We start from the raw sequence: 15,911 nt of genomic DNA on the forward strand, positions 1-15,911 counted from the left end.
CAAGAATCATACTCTTATTAGAGGAATAAAACTCACAGGACTAAACTGACATGATAACACAATTAATGTCATACTTCCAGGCTGTCTCTATAGTGGGAGATGAAGTATTTAGGTTCCAAATGACTCTTTATCCAGATGCCACAGAGGGGAAAGCCTATACTGATATGTCTAAGGTAGATGGTAAACTAAGTCTTAAAGTGGGCTGCATCCAAATTGTTTATCTTCATAAATTCTTCATGTCTCTTCTGGTAAGTTTTTTTTCAGTTCACAATTTTTTTGGGGGGAGAAGATACCTCAACAATTTCTAAGAGCAGGTTTGAAACCTAAGTAGTCGAAAATGACCCATATTTAACATTGTCAAGTCCCATTTATGAAGCATACTGACTATCACGGCCAAGCATCTCTGTAAGAAAATAAATTGTAGAGCTTGTGCCATTCTACACTGGTAGAAGGAGTTTCCTCATTTGGAATTCCTTATAGTTATGAAATCTCAGTTCTGATCTAAAAAAAAGAGACTTTTCCTTGCCATATTGCAGTTATTGGCAGGTAATAGATATTAGAATTAGTGAACTGTCATTCTAACTTTGGGCCATGAATTTCTATAAGAACTGAAGTTTTTTATTTTCCATATTGCTTTTTGGAGAAGTCTGTTTAGTTTCTAAGAATTACCTTCTTTCCCCTTAAAGATAACTAACTTTTTTTTTCATTGAAATTTAAGGGAAAGGAACATATAAAATTTCCTTACTTTCTGTCTTAAAACAACTTCAAATTCATCATATGTTGATTAGATGCCTACTTTGTGTGATGCATTTTACCAGGCACTGGTAATATAGCATTAGTTTTGATACAGAGCCTGTTTTCGAGGAGATTTTGTAATTTCATGTGAAGTTGACCAATGCATATCAGTTATCTACCTCATCAACAATTTAAAGTATGGAGAGGGACAGCTTCCATAAATCTGTTTTTTAAACAATCATTAGTTAAAATCTGCTAGAGCTATTTTTCCTGAGGAGGCTTTATTTCCTTCTCCGTTCTCTACCTTTTTTGGTTTTGATTTAAAAAAAAATCACTGAATTCTTCAGTGGTTAATATTTGTTCTTGATCTTATGCACATTGTTAATTTCTTCACTTTTTGTATAATATGCTTATTTTTCACCCTCTTGAGATGATACTCTATTCCAACAGAGCTTCCTCAACAATTTCCAAAAAGCTAAAGAGGCCGTGAGTACTGCCACAGCCCAGGCTGCAGAGAAGGCTGCTTCCAGTGTGAAAGATTTTGCTCAAAAGAGTTTCCGTCTTTCCATGGACATCAATCTGAAAGCACCAGTTATTATTATCCCTCAGTCTTCAGTATCTTCTAATGCTGTTTTAGCAGATCTAGGTTTAATCAGAGTTGAAAACAAATTTAACTTGGTCCCTGTGGAGTCATGTTCTCTTCCTCCAGTCATTGACAAAATGGATATACAACTCACTCAGTTGAAATTATCAAGGTATAAATATCATTTTTTCCCATGTAATTGAATTATGTGTAATTTGGTGAAATGTAATCTAGAATTTTACTTGGGAAAGATATGGCAGCAATTTATTTATCCTTTTTTGCCTTACCACAGAATTATTTGGTGTGCTTTAATAACCTCGTCATTGTATTTTGTCAAATTAATTGCATTCTTCAAACATTAAATATGTAGTATATTGATATGTGTTGCAGGAGGTACAAGGACACATAAGATATAATTCTTTTACTCATAGAATTTACAGTATGGTAGAAGGAATTAGACATCAATACTTCAAGGTCTCTGATTTCATTGGTTGGATACTCCTTCCCCTGAGAGAGATCAGAACCTCTCTATGACTTAAAGAGTTGTTGTGGCTAAAAAATTCATCATATTGTAGCCACTGATAAACAGTCTACCAAGGAATTCTTAGTTACTTTCCACCTTTGTGTAGGCTCTACTCTACTGGCATAGCCTTAGAGAACTTAGGGTCACTTCTGTTCTACACTGTAGCAAGGAATAGGTCAAAATCACAAATAAATATAGGACAAAATAGAATGTGAAAGAACATAAAAGGTGGAAAAAGCTGCAGCAATTCAGAAAAGTTTCTAGAATTTGCAAACAGGTTTTTCCAGTGTATGAAACTTGCCCATTAAAGTAACAGCTTTATTAAAAATCACTAAAAATAATGGAAAAAAAGTAATAATATATGTGCCCATTATACTGGGTCAATTAGAAGACAACTTTCAGTCAGCATCTGTCCACATAATTATGGAAATGTAAAAGAGAAGCTTGGTTCAGTGATTGTGCCTGCAAAGTTATTTGTTCATAGGATTGTAGGTTTAGAACTGGAAAGGACCTTAGAGGTCATGCAGTTAAACTTTCTCATTGTACAGATGAGGAAACTGAGACTTAGGTTAATTGACTTGCTTACCGAACAAATATAAAGAAGCAGAATGTGAACATTTTTCCTTTGATCCCAAATATATTTCTTCCACAGTGACTAACCAAAATTAATGAGTTCTCTGCTCAGAAGATACTTGCTTATTTTAGCCTTTTGGATCACTGAACTCCCCACAGAATTGGTCTCAACAATTTTAGTCCTTTTTCTTAAGGAAAACTGATCTTAGTTTAATTTTGCTTTTTTAGATAGCTTTTGATGATAGTATATTAACCAACAATGAGTTAAGATGGTCCCTTAAAAGAGTTTTAATTTCTTATTTCCAGTCCTTTTAAATTGAGAATATATTCCAGAAATGGCCAAAGTATTGCTGAAAACATATTAAATCGTTTGTTAGCCCTGTGGAATGGTATTATGAACACTTTTGTTTGGGGAGTTAATCAGGTTAAGGAGGAAACTAAGTTAAAATAAAAATGTGGTTTCAGTTGTTACTGCTGCATCATAGCTAACAGCAGTAAGACAGGTGATGTAGCATTACTTATTGTGTATGACAAGTCTTTTAAGATTTTATATAATTTTCCTTCTAGTTTGACATTTCTAGTATACTGTTCATAGAATAGATTATAGATTAGCTTTCTGTCCTTCAGTTTCAGCAGTATTTTTCTAGACTGATAGCATCTTTTCCATGACATTGCTTCCTTTTACTATTAGCTTTTTCAGGTCATATGTTTGTACATTAATGATAAAAAATCTAGTACCCATGTCATAGGATATTTGTTGTTGGCGAATCTAAATTAATGTTGATGTGGTTGTCTGTTGAAAAATAAGGCTGGTCAATTGTAGAGTAAAAAAAAAAACTTTTCATAAACTCTTTCTATGTGATGATAAGTATTGTAGTCTATAAGAATACGAATACTAATCTCTCTTCATGAACAAATAATAGTAAAATTGTCATCCACTATAATCAATTTCATGTAGCTGTTTCCCATACTTCTAAAAATTTTGTTCTTTTATCAGAACTATTTTGCAGGCTGGATCTCCAATACCTGACATTGAAATTTTACAACCAGTAAATATGTGTTGGTCCATCCAACGAAACTTAGCAGCAGAGTGGTATACACAAATTCCAGGGATGAAAATAAAAGGAAACCTGAAACCAATGCAGGCAAGTATGGGGGAAAAGTAATATAGAAATCAGCATACCTAGTTTTGTATTCATCATTTTGTAACTCTCATGGTAGCATACATTCAAAGTGGTAATGTCTGAAAACGGCTTAATTAGTTAACTGTATATGATAGCATGTTATTTTTCCATACTTCCCCATTTTCCCTTATTGCAGTATATTTAGATATGTGATTAAAAAAAATAAAAAAGTCTTCTTTGAATGCTACTAGATTGTCTTGAAAACATAATTTGTAATGCTTCTTTGGTTATTGCTGATCCTTTATTCTCTTTTTCATATATAAATAGCTGGTTGTTTAATAACTTTGTGGACAAAAGATTTATTATTTTATAATTTTGTGATTATAATTATCATTTACACATAACTTGCTGGTGATTCTTAGATTGCCCTCAGTGAAGAAGATTTAACCATCCTAATGAAAATTTTAATGGAAAATCTTGGAGAGGGATCTTTACAGTCAAGTTCTGTACAACCAGTTCTTCAAGAGGGTCCAAAAGTGAAACTGGGGAAATCTCAGGATGGTTCTGATCATGTGAGAGGTAAAAAGTAAAGATTTTTGCTAAAGTTAATGTGGGAAAAATTTTTTAAATTGTTTTTAAAAAATTTGATAACATTGTTTTTGTAGTTTCTGATTTATTTTAAGGGCAATGTACTTGGTTACCAAGAAGAGAAAAAAATTGTACAAATATAAGAATAAAGAAATATCTTAGTCACAAATACTTACATGTTGAACTGACCAATTCAACATGTAAGTATTTGTGACTAAGATATTTCTTTATTTCTATATTTCTTATGGTATAAGAAAGTGACATTTCATTTGTCTAGTGTTGTTGGGAAAAATAAGACATTTCCCCAGATAATTAGTGCTTATTATGTTGATCTTGCAACATTTTTATATTAATCAGGTTTGATGGAAATCTTTCTTATATGTATTATATTTGTGGTTTTTTTTTTTTTAAGCAATTGGGGTTAAGTAACTTGCTCGAGGTTACACGGCCAGTTATTTCTGGGTGTGTTGCTAAGTATCTGAGCCCAGATTTGAACCCTAGGTCATCCTGACACTGGAGCCGGTGCTCTTACTCGCTGAGCCACCTGGCCGCCCATGTGGTTTTTTTTTTAATAGATTGTATAGAGTATAGTTAAACTCTTTCTTCATGGTTCAATAATTACTTGCAAGGTGTTTTTATAGATAGGGTATTGGCCTTGGAGTCAGCAAGATCTGGCTTCAGATCTTTCCTTTAACATATAATAACTTTGTGTCCCAGGAAAAGTCACTTAACTTCTGTGGCCCTTGGTTTCCTTGTCTATTAAGTTAGGGGGTTGCACTGGGTGACCTCTCAAATACCCTCTAGCTCTTTTTTTTTTATTATAAACTTAAATGTTAAATAGAAAATAAGAAGAGAAAAAACTATGTCATATGCACAGCAGAATGTTGGAGAGGATTCAGAATATATAGCAATAACTTTCTTTTTCACGAAAACCTATATATTAAATATTCTGTATTATGTTGCAAGCTGTTCATCTTTTATGTGCCTCCTTGTTGGTTTTTATTTTTTTCTCTGCTGTACACTTTTTACTTTGTTCTTTTTTTCCCCTTCCTCTCTCCTCCTGCCCCAGGCTACAATTAAGAGTGGATATATTTATATGTAGGTATTGATATATACACATAATATGTACATATGCATACATACATACATACACACATACACACACATATGCATTCCCTAAGAGATTCTACTCCTAACCTTCGTTTTTATGTTTGTGTGTATCTCTTTTTTCCTATCTCTCCTAGCTCCTCTATTTTACTCATGCCCACTACCTTGCCCTCCTATTACTTAACCTACCTCTCCTCCAGTAATCCCTCCCTTATTTTCTCATTCCCATAAATCTAAACAACCTTTTATACACCCCTTTGACATATTGCTTTTCTTCTACCCACTGCCTTGCTCCCCTATTACTTAACCTACTCCCCTACAATGACCCCTCCCTTATCCTTCTCTTCCCGTAAATCAGAATCCTCTTTTGTACATCTCTTTGACATATTCCCTCACTCTTCCCTCTAAAGGTCCCTCCTTTATCCTTTTCCTCCATATCCCCTTTGAGTTTTATTTCTTTCTAAATTTAGAAGGCTTTTTTACTCTTGTAGATGTATGTGCCTCTTTCCCTCTTGAACCTATTCCCGATGAGGGTAGGTTTCCAGAACTAACCGTCTTCTTCCTCCATCTAATTCCTCTGTATCGGTTCTTCCTCTTGCACCTCATTTGTATAAACTAATTACTCTTTTAGTTGTTCTTGAATGGTTTTACTTTTAGAAGTCATATACTCAGGTCTGCCCCAATCTTATAACCTATATAATTACTAATGACAATCTTAGACACAGGTTTTATATTTTACTTGCATAAAAGGTAAACAGTCTGTACTTATTGAGTTGCTTGTCATTTGGTCATTGGTATGTACCTTATATTTTTCTTGGCTTTTGTATGTCAAATCTATTAAGTTCAGGTTTTTTTTTTTAAACAAAAGTCCTGAATGTCTGACAATTCATTGAATGATGTTTTTTTTTTTCCCATTCAGAATTATGCTTAGCTTTGCTGGGTGTGATATTTTGGGCCAGAAGCTCAGTTCTTTTGCTCTTCAATATATAGTATTCCAAGACTTTTAGTGTCTCCACTGCTAGGTTTTATGTGATTCTAATTGTGGTGCCACCATATGTAAATAGTTTTTTCTTGTTGTTCGTTTTGGCCTTCAACCGGGAGTTTCAGAATTTAACTATAATATTCCTGTGAGTTTTCCTCATAGGATCTCTTTCAGATGGTAATCAGTGGATTTTTTTCAATTACTCATTTTCCCTCTTGTTCTAATTCTTTAGGAAAATTTTCTTTAATTATTTCTTATATTATTGTATCAAGATTCTTTTTTTTTTTTACCATAGTTTTCAGGTAGTCTGATTGTTCTTATGTTTTCCCTAATTGATCTGTTCTCTAGATCAGTTGTTTTTCTTATGAGATGCTTTACTTTCTCTTCTATTTTTTCCATTCTTTATATAGATATTTTTTCTTGATCTCTTATAACTTCACTGACTTTCCCTTGTCCAATTTTTATTTTTAAGGAATCATGTTTTTCCTTAAGATTCTGGATTCCCTTCTCTAATCGGTTGACTTTTTTTCATCATCTTCTTGTTTTTCTTGGATTTTTCTTTTTAGTTTTCCCTCAAACTCTCTCATTTGATTTTTAAAGTCTTTTTAAAGTCCTTCAATGAATTCTTCTTGAGCAGGTGACTATTTGACATTATTCTTTGGGGGTAGAAAAAGGTTTCTTTGCTTCAGTACCCTCCTCTGAAGACGAATCCTGGTCTTCTTTATTCTTATAGTAGTTTTCTCTTTGCTTGTATTCTTCCTCCTTTCCCTGTGCATTTTTTTTTTGTTAATAGCTTATTTTTTGTTATCACCTCTAGTCCTGGGGTATAAGGGATGGTGCCTCACACCTCAGATCCTCCTTCAGTTCTCCCTTCTGACCTTGAGCTGAAACCAAGACCTCCAGCCTCCTGTAAATACCTACAGCCAGCAGCACCCTGCCCCACTGCTTCTGCACTCATTGGATGTGTACCAGTTTCTTCTTGCCCCTGCTGTGTCTCTGCAGCACAGCTGAGTCTGGTATTCCTTGTTAGCAGAGGTTCCCTAGGTCTTTGCCTGCTCAGATACCCAACTCCCCTTACTGTCCTGGGGGTAAAAGTTCTGTGGCTGGGGTATAGGCAGCCTTCCAACCCAGCTAACCCCAGGGCTTGCCACTTGTTGTTTAAGGGGGCCCTAGTCTGAAGGTGTTTACTCTTCATAGAGACGAAACCTTGTCCTGGGATTTTTCTTCAGATCTTCTCTTATTGTCCCAGGAGGATGCCTATTTTGTCCCTACTCTTATTGATTTTTACCTCTATGTTCACCTGGAGGTGCTATTTTATCTCTTTTGTGGAGGAAAATTTTGAGAGCTTGAAATCTTTTGACCTATTTTATCACCTTCCCAGAATCCTCTCCCCCTCCAGTTCTTAATTTGTGATACTATTAGTGCTTTAACACATCTTCTTGCCTCCTCCTTCCATAACTCACCTTCTAAGTAGACTCTCTTCTTATTGTGTACTCTCTTAGTACCTTCATCAGGCAGATGCCTCCCAAATCTTTGTCCAGCCCTGGTGTCTCTCCCTGAGTTACAGCTCCACATCAATAATTGTCTGTTGATCATTTCAAATTAGAAGTCCTACAGATATCTCAAATTCAACACCTCCAGAAGAGAACTCATTTTATGTTCATTCACGTTCATGCATGGCATTCTGTTTCCTATCTTTGTGCCTTTTCAGTGATGTTCCCCCATGCTTCAGACTCACTCTCCTCACTGTTGCCTCACAATTCCTCTCTTCTTCCATGCTACAGTTTAAGTACCACTTTCTTCATTAAACCTTTTTGTCCTCCTCTCCTCCAATTGCTAGTCCTTGCTCTATTAGTCTGTTTTGTATTCACTTGTATTTTTTCTGTTTATATTTATTTTAAATAAACTTACAAAGGTTTTAAAGGTCTTAGAGAAGTTTTACACTATGAAAGTTATATATACTGTTCTTCCCAATTAAAATTTAAGCTACTTGAGTAGGTTTTCATTCTTTGTTTTTGTTTCCCCAACTGCTTGTATGGTTCATGGCACATAGAAAACAGTTTAATAAATTTGAAAGATCTTCAGGGAAAGCAGTTCCATGATTTTGTTTGATGATTTGTTCTGTTGTGTTACAGTTCAGTCTTCTTTATATTTAATCCCTCCGTACTGCAGATCATTACATTATTTCGGTCCGAATTGCTGAATTGAATTTGGACTGAATTGCCACATAAAGAAAAGGCCAATTTTGTTGGATTACAAAGTTTAGGAAGGGAATAATGAATGTAATGAATATAATGAAAATAATTTAAAAGGAGCCTAGAAAGATAGGTTTAAACCATATGGGGTTTAAGAAATAGGAGAGTGCCATGGTCCTATTTGTACTTGCAGAAAATCACTTTGCCAGTAGTGTGGAGGACTGCCTGGCTTGGGGAGAAATTTGAGGCTGGGAGACCAGTTACAGTAGACCATTACAGTAATCCAGGACTTGAACTAAGATGGTGGATGTGTGAGTAGAGAGAAAAGTTCAGATATGAGAGATGTTGAGGAAGTAGGAACAACAAGATTTGACAACTCATTGTATGTATGGTGTGGAGGAGAGTAAGGAATTAAGGAAAATGCCAGCATTACACACTTGGAAGACAGAAAGAATGGTAGTGCTTTTGACAGATATTGGGAAGAAGAGTAGAAAGATAATGAGGCTATTGCAATAATCTAGGCAGATGGCAATGAATAATGTATTAGAGGGATATTGGTAGAAGTGGTGGGAAAAGTAGATATCAAAAATGTTTTAGTGGTAAGATCAAGAAAGAATATTTGGTAACTGAGGCACTAGGTGGCTCAGTGAATAGAGCATTGGCCCTGGAGTCAGGAGGACCTGAGTTCAAATCTGGCCTCAAACACTTAACATTTACTAGCTCCAATTATCCTGCCTTCCCCCCTCCAAAAAAAAGCAAAAAAAATAAAAAGAATACTTGGTAACTATACATACATGCACACATATCCACATACATATATACATATACACACAGACATCAGACATATGTATGTGTGTGTGTGTATACGTCTATACACACACACATACATATATGTTGATGATTTGGTTGTGGTTCCACCCTAAGGTAAGAGTATAAACTAAATAATTTCTTGAAGTCTTAACATTCTCTTTATCTCTCTCTGTGTATATGTTCATATATATATATAAAATAAAGTTCCAGTACAAAATGCATACTAACAATTCTTTCAAAATAATTCTACCTTCTACTTTCAAATATAACTTACAAAGTAGATAAAGCAGCCATTATAATTCCCATTTTACAAATGGAGAAACTGCTTTTACAAAGATATTAAAAGAATTGGTCAAGGTCAGCAGAAGTTGTATATATGCCCTTTATAGCAAGAGACAGATTTTGTCAGTGCTGCTTTGATGAATACTAGGTAAATTTGGTAAAGATCCTGTTTTCCATCAAGTCTCTTAATATACAGAACTTTGGAAAATAGTATAATAATGAAAAGTCAAGTCTCTAATCTTTCCTGTATTTGTAAATTAAAAAATTATTTTTATAATTTTTTTCAGGTTTGGTATCACATACTCCTGAACAAGATATGACAGACTTGAAGCCTTCTGACAATCAAAATGTCACTCTCCAATTTGATTTTCACTTTGAGTCTCTTTCACTTGTCCTCTACAACAATGATGTAAATCAGGTATACTGTAGTAAAATTTCACAGTAGGAACTGAAGTTAAACAAAGTAGAATACCTGTATACTCCTAAATAGATTCTAACATTGTAGAAACCAAAGATTAATTTCAAAAATACTGTTGGAATAATTGGGCCATATATATAAAAAGCACTCCCATATTTGTTGAACAAATGAATGAAAAGCATTATGAATACTTAAAAGGAAAACAAACCGCTGTTTTATAGCAAGTTTTTGATAAAGGCCTCATTTTTCAAAGATATAGGAAACAGTCAAATTTTACATTCCCTAATTGATAAATGGTCAAAGGCTATGAATAGATGGTTTTCAAAAGAAGAAATCAAAGTTATCTGTAGTCATATAAAAATACTCTCGATCACTGTTGATTAGAGAAATGCAAATTAAAATAACTTTGAGATACTACCTATCAGATTAGCTAATATGAGAGGAAAGGAAAATGACTGATATGGGGAGGGATGTTAAAAAACTGGGACATTGATGCACTTACTCTTGGCAGATTTGTTAACTGATCCAACCTTTTTGGAGAGCATTTTGGAACAATGCTCTAAGGGCTATAAAACCATACAAACCCTTTGACTCAGCAATATCACTACTGGATCTGTATCCCAAAGAAAAGGTCCTATTTGTGCAAAAATATTCATTGTACCTTTTTTTGTATTTGCTAAGAATTGGAAGTTGAGGGAGATGCCTATCACTTGGGAAATGGCTTGAACATGTCATGGTATATGATTGTAATGGAATATTATGGTATGAGAAATTATGAGCAAGATGTTTTCAGAAAAACTTGAGAAAATTCGTATTAACTGATGCAAAATTAAGTGAGAAGAATCAGGAGAGCACTGTATACAGTAATGGCAATATTGTTACACTACCAAATATGAATGACTTAGCTGTTCTGATCAATGCAGTGATCTAAGACAATTCTGAAGAACTTATAATGAAAAATGCTTTCCATTTCCAGAAGAAGAACTGACATAACCTGAATGCAGATTGAAGCATACTTTTTAAAACTTTTTTTTTTTTGATTTGTGTTTCTTTTGCAATACGGCACATGTATAATCTATAATAAAATTTCTTGGCAAGGGAAGGAAGGGAGGGAGACAATTTGAAACTCAGAATTTTTTCAAAAGTTAAAAGAACATTTTTACATGTAATAGAGAAATATAATGAAGTAAATGAAAATCTGTTGACAGTTTCACACATAAATGGATAAGTATTAATACTGAAGGATAAGAGTACTGCCAACAAAGTGGTATGTAAAGGCCCAAGGTAGGCAGGGTCATTATGAACCAGGGAGTTTTAGTAGGCTCTCATGAAAGAGGGGAATTTAAGTTGACAGTTGAAGGATGGACAGGAATTTAATGGATAGAGAAAAGAGAGAGGCGAGAGGAAGAACGTCTTGCTTGGCATATGGAATAGTATGAGCAAAAGCATAGAGGTTAGTAATCACATGTTGACCAGAAATGAAACTGTGCTTCAGGAGGTGTGACTTCTGGCAAAGACTCGTTGTTTGATATTGTGTCAAGAGTTGTCAAGCCAATTAAGTGTGCCATAGAGTTCTGTGATTCCATGATATTATATAATAACCACTGTTTTATTATCTTTCTCTTCAAAAATGTGCCACAGGGTTCCACACTTTCATTTCATAGTGACCATTTACGTCTTGGTGAACTCAGGCTATATCTTATGACTTCAGCAGGAAAGATGTTTAAGGATGGTTCATCAAATATCTGCCTTAAACTTCAGACTTGTACACTTGATGATCTCAGAGAAGGTGTAGAAAAAGCTACATCAAGGTGTGTTAATGCGATGTTTTGGATGAAATGCTTATTTGAAATTGAAAAATATACTTGATTTACAAAAATTTGGCAGAGCATCATATAGTCATGCTTTCCATGGCAGATATGATGTAGTAATCCTGATACATGGAACTTTAAAATTTGAACTGATAGGGGCAGCAAGGTAGCACAATGAATAGAGCATTGGCCCTGAAGTCAGGTGGACGAGTTCAAAACCAGCATCAGACACTACTAGCTGTGTGACCTTGGGCAAGTCACTTAACCCCAATTACCTTGCCTTCCCCCCTCCAAAAAAAATATTTGATCTGGCAAAATGGGTAATTTTCTTTTAAAGGAAACTTTAATGAAAAAATACATTAAAACCTTTGGAGTAAAAGTAAAGATAATATTGAAATAATTATTTGGGGGAAGGACATGCTTTGGTAAACTAGGATTAAGGATTAGAATAATAATTTCATTGGTCTAGGAAGCTCCTAGGTGAGGAAACTTATTCTACCAATGCAAGTTGTCAATTTTGCTACACTTTATGTTGTCAGAGAATTTCCTCAATCACTGAAAAGTTAATTGACTTGATAGGAACACATAGCCAGTATGTATTAGAGGTCAAAATTGAACCCAGGCCTTCCTAGCTTTTAAAGCTGGATGCTTCTTCTAATAAACTGTTTCTCTGAATTGTTTACAATAAACACGTCCCATCTTCCTTAAAATTGTAAGCGTTGTACTTCCTTTGCTTAACATTTTTTTTTTAAATAAACATCCTTTATGGTCTCCACAAATAGGAATTATATGTCATTGGAACTTCTTTCATTAATCTACAGCAACAATGAGAATTTTAAGCAAAATTAAAAGAGCCTTTTATTTTAATGCCATTCTTAAGCTTTAGCCCAGATCATAACTAAGAAGCACCTACTTTTATTTATTTGGGGAAAAAAGTTTAAAAATACCCTGTTTAACTTTGAAATTCACTGAACATATACTATACATGTAATCTCTCTATGTGTATAACTTTGGATTTGACCAATCTTTTTGAATCAGCTTTTAACCTTGCTCCACTTCTTTCCAGGGTAGGGGACAGTTGATGCATATAATATTAGACTTTTTTGACATATTAATTAGTTTTGTTGAACTCTTTTTCTTCCTCTTTTTTTTTTATTCTGTATTATAAGAAATGGATGTCTTTGAAAGGGAACAGGAAAGGACACAAAGAAAAATGTAGAAAGTATGAAAACAAAAGATATCAAAAACTTATATTTAAAAGTAAATTTATTGGGGCAGCCAGGTAGCACAGCGAGTAAGAGCACTGGCTCCAGTGTCAGGATGACCTGGGGATCAAATCCAGGCTCAGATACTTAGCACCACACCCAGAAATAACTGGCCGTGTAACCTTGAGCAAGTTACTTAACCCCAATTGCTTAGGGGCGGCGAGGTGGCTCAGCGACTAAGAGCACTGGCTCCAGTGTCGGGATGACCTGGGGATCAAATCTGGGCTCAGATACTTAGCACCACACCCAGAAATAACCAGCCATGTAACCTTGAGCAAGTTACTTAACCCTGATTGTTTAAAAAAAAAAGTAAATTTATTTAGTAATATTGATATTTATTATTGTTTATAATGGACAGCTAAGTAGTGAAGTGGATAGAATGCCTGACCTGGAGTCAGGAATGTTCATCTTCCTGAGTTCAACTCTGGCCTCAGACACTTCCTGACTGTGTAATTCTGGGAAAGTCACTTTACCCTGTTTGCCTTAATTTCCTCATATATAATATGAGTTGGAGAAGAAAAGGGCAAACTACTCTAGTATCTTTGCCAAGAAAACCCCAAATGGGTTCATAAAGAATCAGATTCGACTGAAAAATCACTAAACTGAATTATTTATGTTAAATAATTTTAAAAAGAAAAAAAAAAGCAGGTTTTAACATCATCTTTTTAGTCTGCAAGTGGTATGCCATTTACATTTGCCAGCAACCCTATCTAATGAGCTCTTATCTTATTGGTGACACATTCTTTTTTATCTAGTCAAAATGTGTAATGGCTACCACTATTCCAGTTGTCCATAACAAACATTTAGTAAATATTTGTTGAAGTGAACTAAATTAAGTTGATTGATCCTTCAGGTTGTGAAGGAAGGTGACAAGATGAAAACCTTAAAGAAAGTTTTGTTCCTTAAAGTAAGATAACTAAAGTAGTCTATAATTGCTTAATAACGTGGACCACACTGTTTTCATTGTCAGGTCATATGTAGGCTTATTATTTAACTAGTGTCCATTTCACCTGAACCGAACTTTGACAAGTTGAATGAAAGGTGGAAAACTAGTTATTTAGAAATATACTAAAATATTTCATCTTAATATTTTTTCAGAATGATTGACAAGAAGAATGGTCAAGATAAAAGTTCAATGATTGATATTAATTGCAAGCAAGACAAAGATGGAAGTCAAATTGATGCTGTTCTTGACAAGCTGTTTGTATGTGCCAGTGTGGAATTTCTGATGACAGTGGCAGATTTTTTTATCAAAGCTATTCCCCAAAGTTCAACAGCTACAACTGAAAAAACCACACAGATTTCATTAAGGCAAACTACTTCAGCTAAAATCAAACCAGAGAGAGGTTGGTAGAACTTTTTTCTGTCAGAAAAAGAAACAAAAGGAAAATTTTGAACATACAAATTAGACTTTAAAATGTGAGCATATCATTTCCAAAAGATTTACCAATTAGAAACTTCTTAGTGGAACTGTATATTGCAAAGAGTTACAGGAATGAGATTTCAGGAGATCTGTGTTGACAACTCTTACACCTCAGTAGGCCTCAATTTCCTCATCTGTAACATAAGAGAATGTGGCTAGGCTATTTCCAAAGTCTTTCTTGTTCTAGATATCTACATGAATGGTTTTGGAGTTTTGTTATATGTTAAGAAAATAAAAATCTTTATGTCTCATCAAACTTTTAAAGTCACTCACAAGGTAATTGATTTTCCCAGATAAAATTGTTTCTCTAGGCCTAGCCATTTCTTAAGTTATAATTATTGTTTTTCCATGTAGGGATGTATATAGTTTAACTTTGATCAGTTCCTTATGATTTCTTTTCCCTGTTTACCTTCTCATGCTTCTCTTGCTTCTTGTTATCTGAATGTCAAATTTTCCATTCAACTCTGGAATTTTCAGCAAGAATGCTTGAAAGTCCTCTATTCCACTGAATGACCATATTTTCCCCTGAAACATGATACTCAGTTTTGCTGCGTAGGTGATTCTTGGTTTTAATCCCAGCTCCTTTGACCTCTGGAATATCATATTCCAAGCCCTTCGATCCCTCAGTGTAAAAGCTGCCAGATCCTATGTTATCCTGATTGTGTTTCCACAGTATTCAAATTGTTCCTTCCTGGCTGCTTGTAATATTTTCTCCTTGATCTGAGAACTCCAGAACCTGGCTATAATATTCCTAGGCGTTTTCTTTTGGGGATCTTTTTTTAGGAGATGATCGGTGGATTATTTTAATCTCTATTTTGCCCTCTGGTTCTAAAACATAAGGGCAGTTTTCCTTGAGAATTTCTTGAAGGATGATTTCTAGGTTCTTTTTTTGATCATGACTTTCAGGTCGTCCAATAATTTTAAAATTATCTCTCCTGGATCTATTTTCCAGGTCAGTGGTTTTCCCGATGAGATATTTCACATTGCCTTCTATTTTTTCATTTGTTTGGATCTGTTTAATAGTATCTTGATTTCTCATAAAGTAATTAGCTTCCATTTGTTCCAGTGTAATTCTGAAGGAATGATTCTCTTCAGTGAGTTTTTGAGATTCTTTTTCCATCTGGAAAATTCAGCTTTTTAAGCATTCTTCTCTTCATTGCCTTTTTGAGCCTCTTATGCCATTTGAGTTAGTCTATTTTTTAAGGTATTTTCTTCAGTCAGGTTGTTGACTCTCATTTCATAATTTTCTTGCATCGTTCTCATTTGTCTTCCCAATTTTTCCTCCAATTCTCTTATTTGGTTTTCAAAATCCTTCTTAAAGTCCTCTGTGGCCTGTAACCAGCTCTTATTTTTCTTGGAAGCTTTAGTTGCAGGAGTTCTGACTTCACTGTCTTCCTTCTGTTCCATGCTGTGATACTTTTTGACCTAGCCATTTCTTTAAATAGCCACAAAAACATTAAAGATTAGAAACTGTCATCTGTAGTGTTTATAC

General features: G+C 34.5%; 1 protein-coding gene across 4 annotated transcripts in view; it reads left to right on the plus strand.

Annotated features, from left to right (window-relative positions):
• The window catches only part of VPS13C (vacuolar protein sorting 13 homolog C), a 203,366-nt gene that overhangs the window by 107,677 nt on the left and 79,778 nt on the right, over positions 1-15,911 (plus strand). For all 4 annotated transcript variants that reach the window (XM_069098385.1, XM_069098386.1, XM_069098383.1 and 1 more), the window contains 7 exons: positions 81-248; positions 1,186-1,490; positions 3,412-3,559; positions 3,961-4,117; positions 9,790-9,920; positions 11,562-11,731; positions 14,095-14,342. In XM_069098385.1, coding sequence (XP_068954486.1) covers positions 81-248; positions 1,186-1,490; positions 3,412-3,559; positions 3,961-4,117; positions 9,790-9,920; positions 11,562-11,731; positions 14,095-14,342 — 1,327 coding nt within the window. The remainder of the gene's footprint in view (positions 1-80; positions 249-1,185; positions 1,491-3,411; positions 3,560-3,960; positions 4,118-9,789; positions 9,921-11,561; positions 11,732-14,094; positions 14,343-15,911) is intronic.

This window comes from Petaurus breviceps, unplaced genomic scaffold (genome assembly GCF_028583685.1).
Source record: "Petaurus breviceps papuanus isolate PSGF00001 unplaced genomic scaffold, PetGlider_PUasm1.0 37, whole genome shotgun sequence".
Classification (NCBI taxonomy): domain Eukaryota; kingdom Metazoa; phylum Chordata; class Mammalia; order Diprotodontia; family Petauridae; genus Petaurus; species Petaurus breviceps.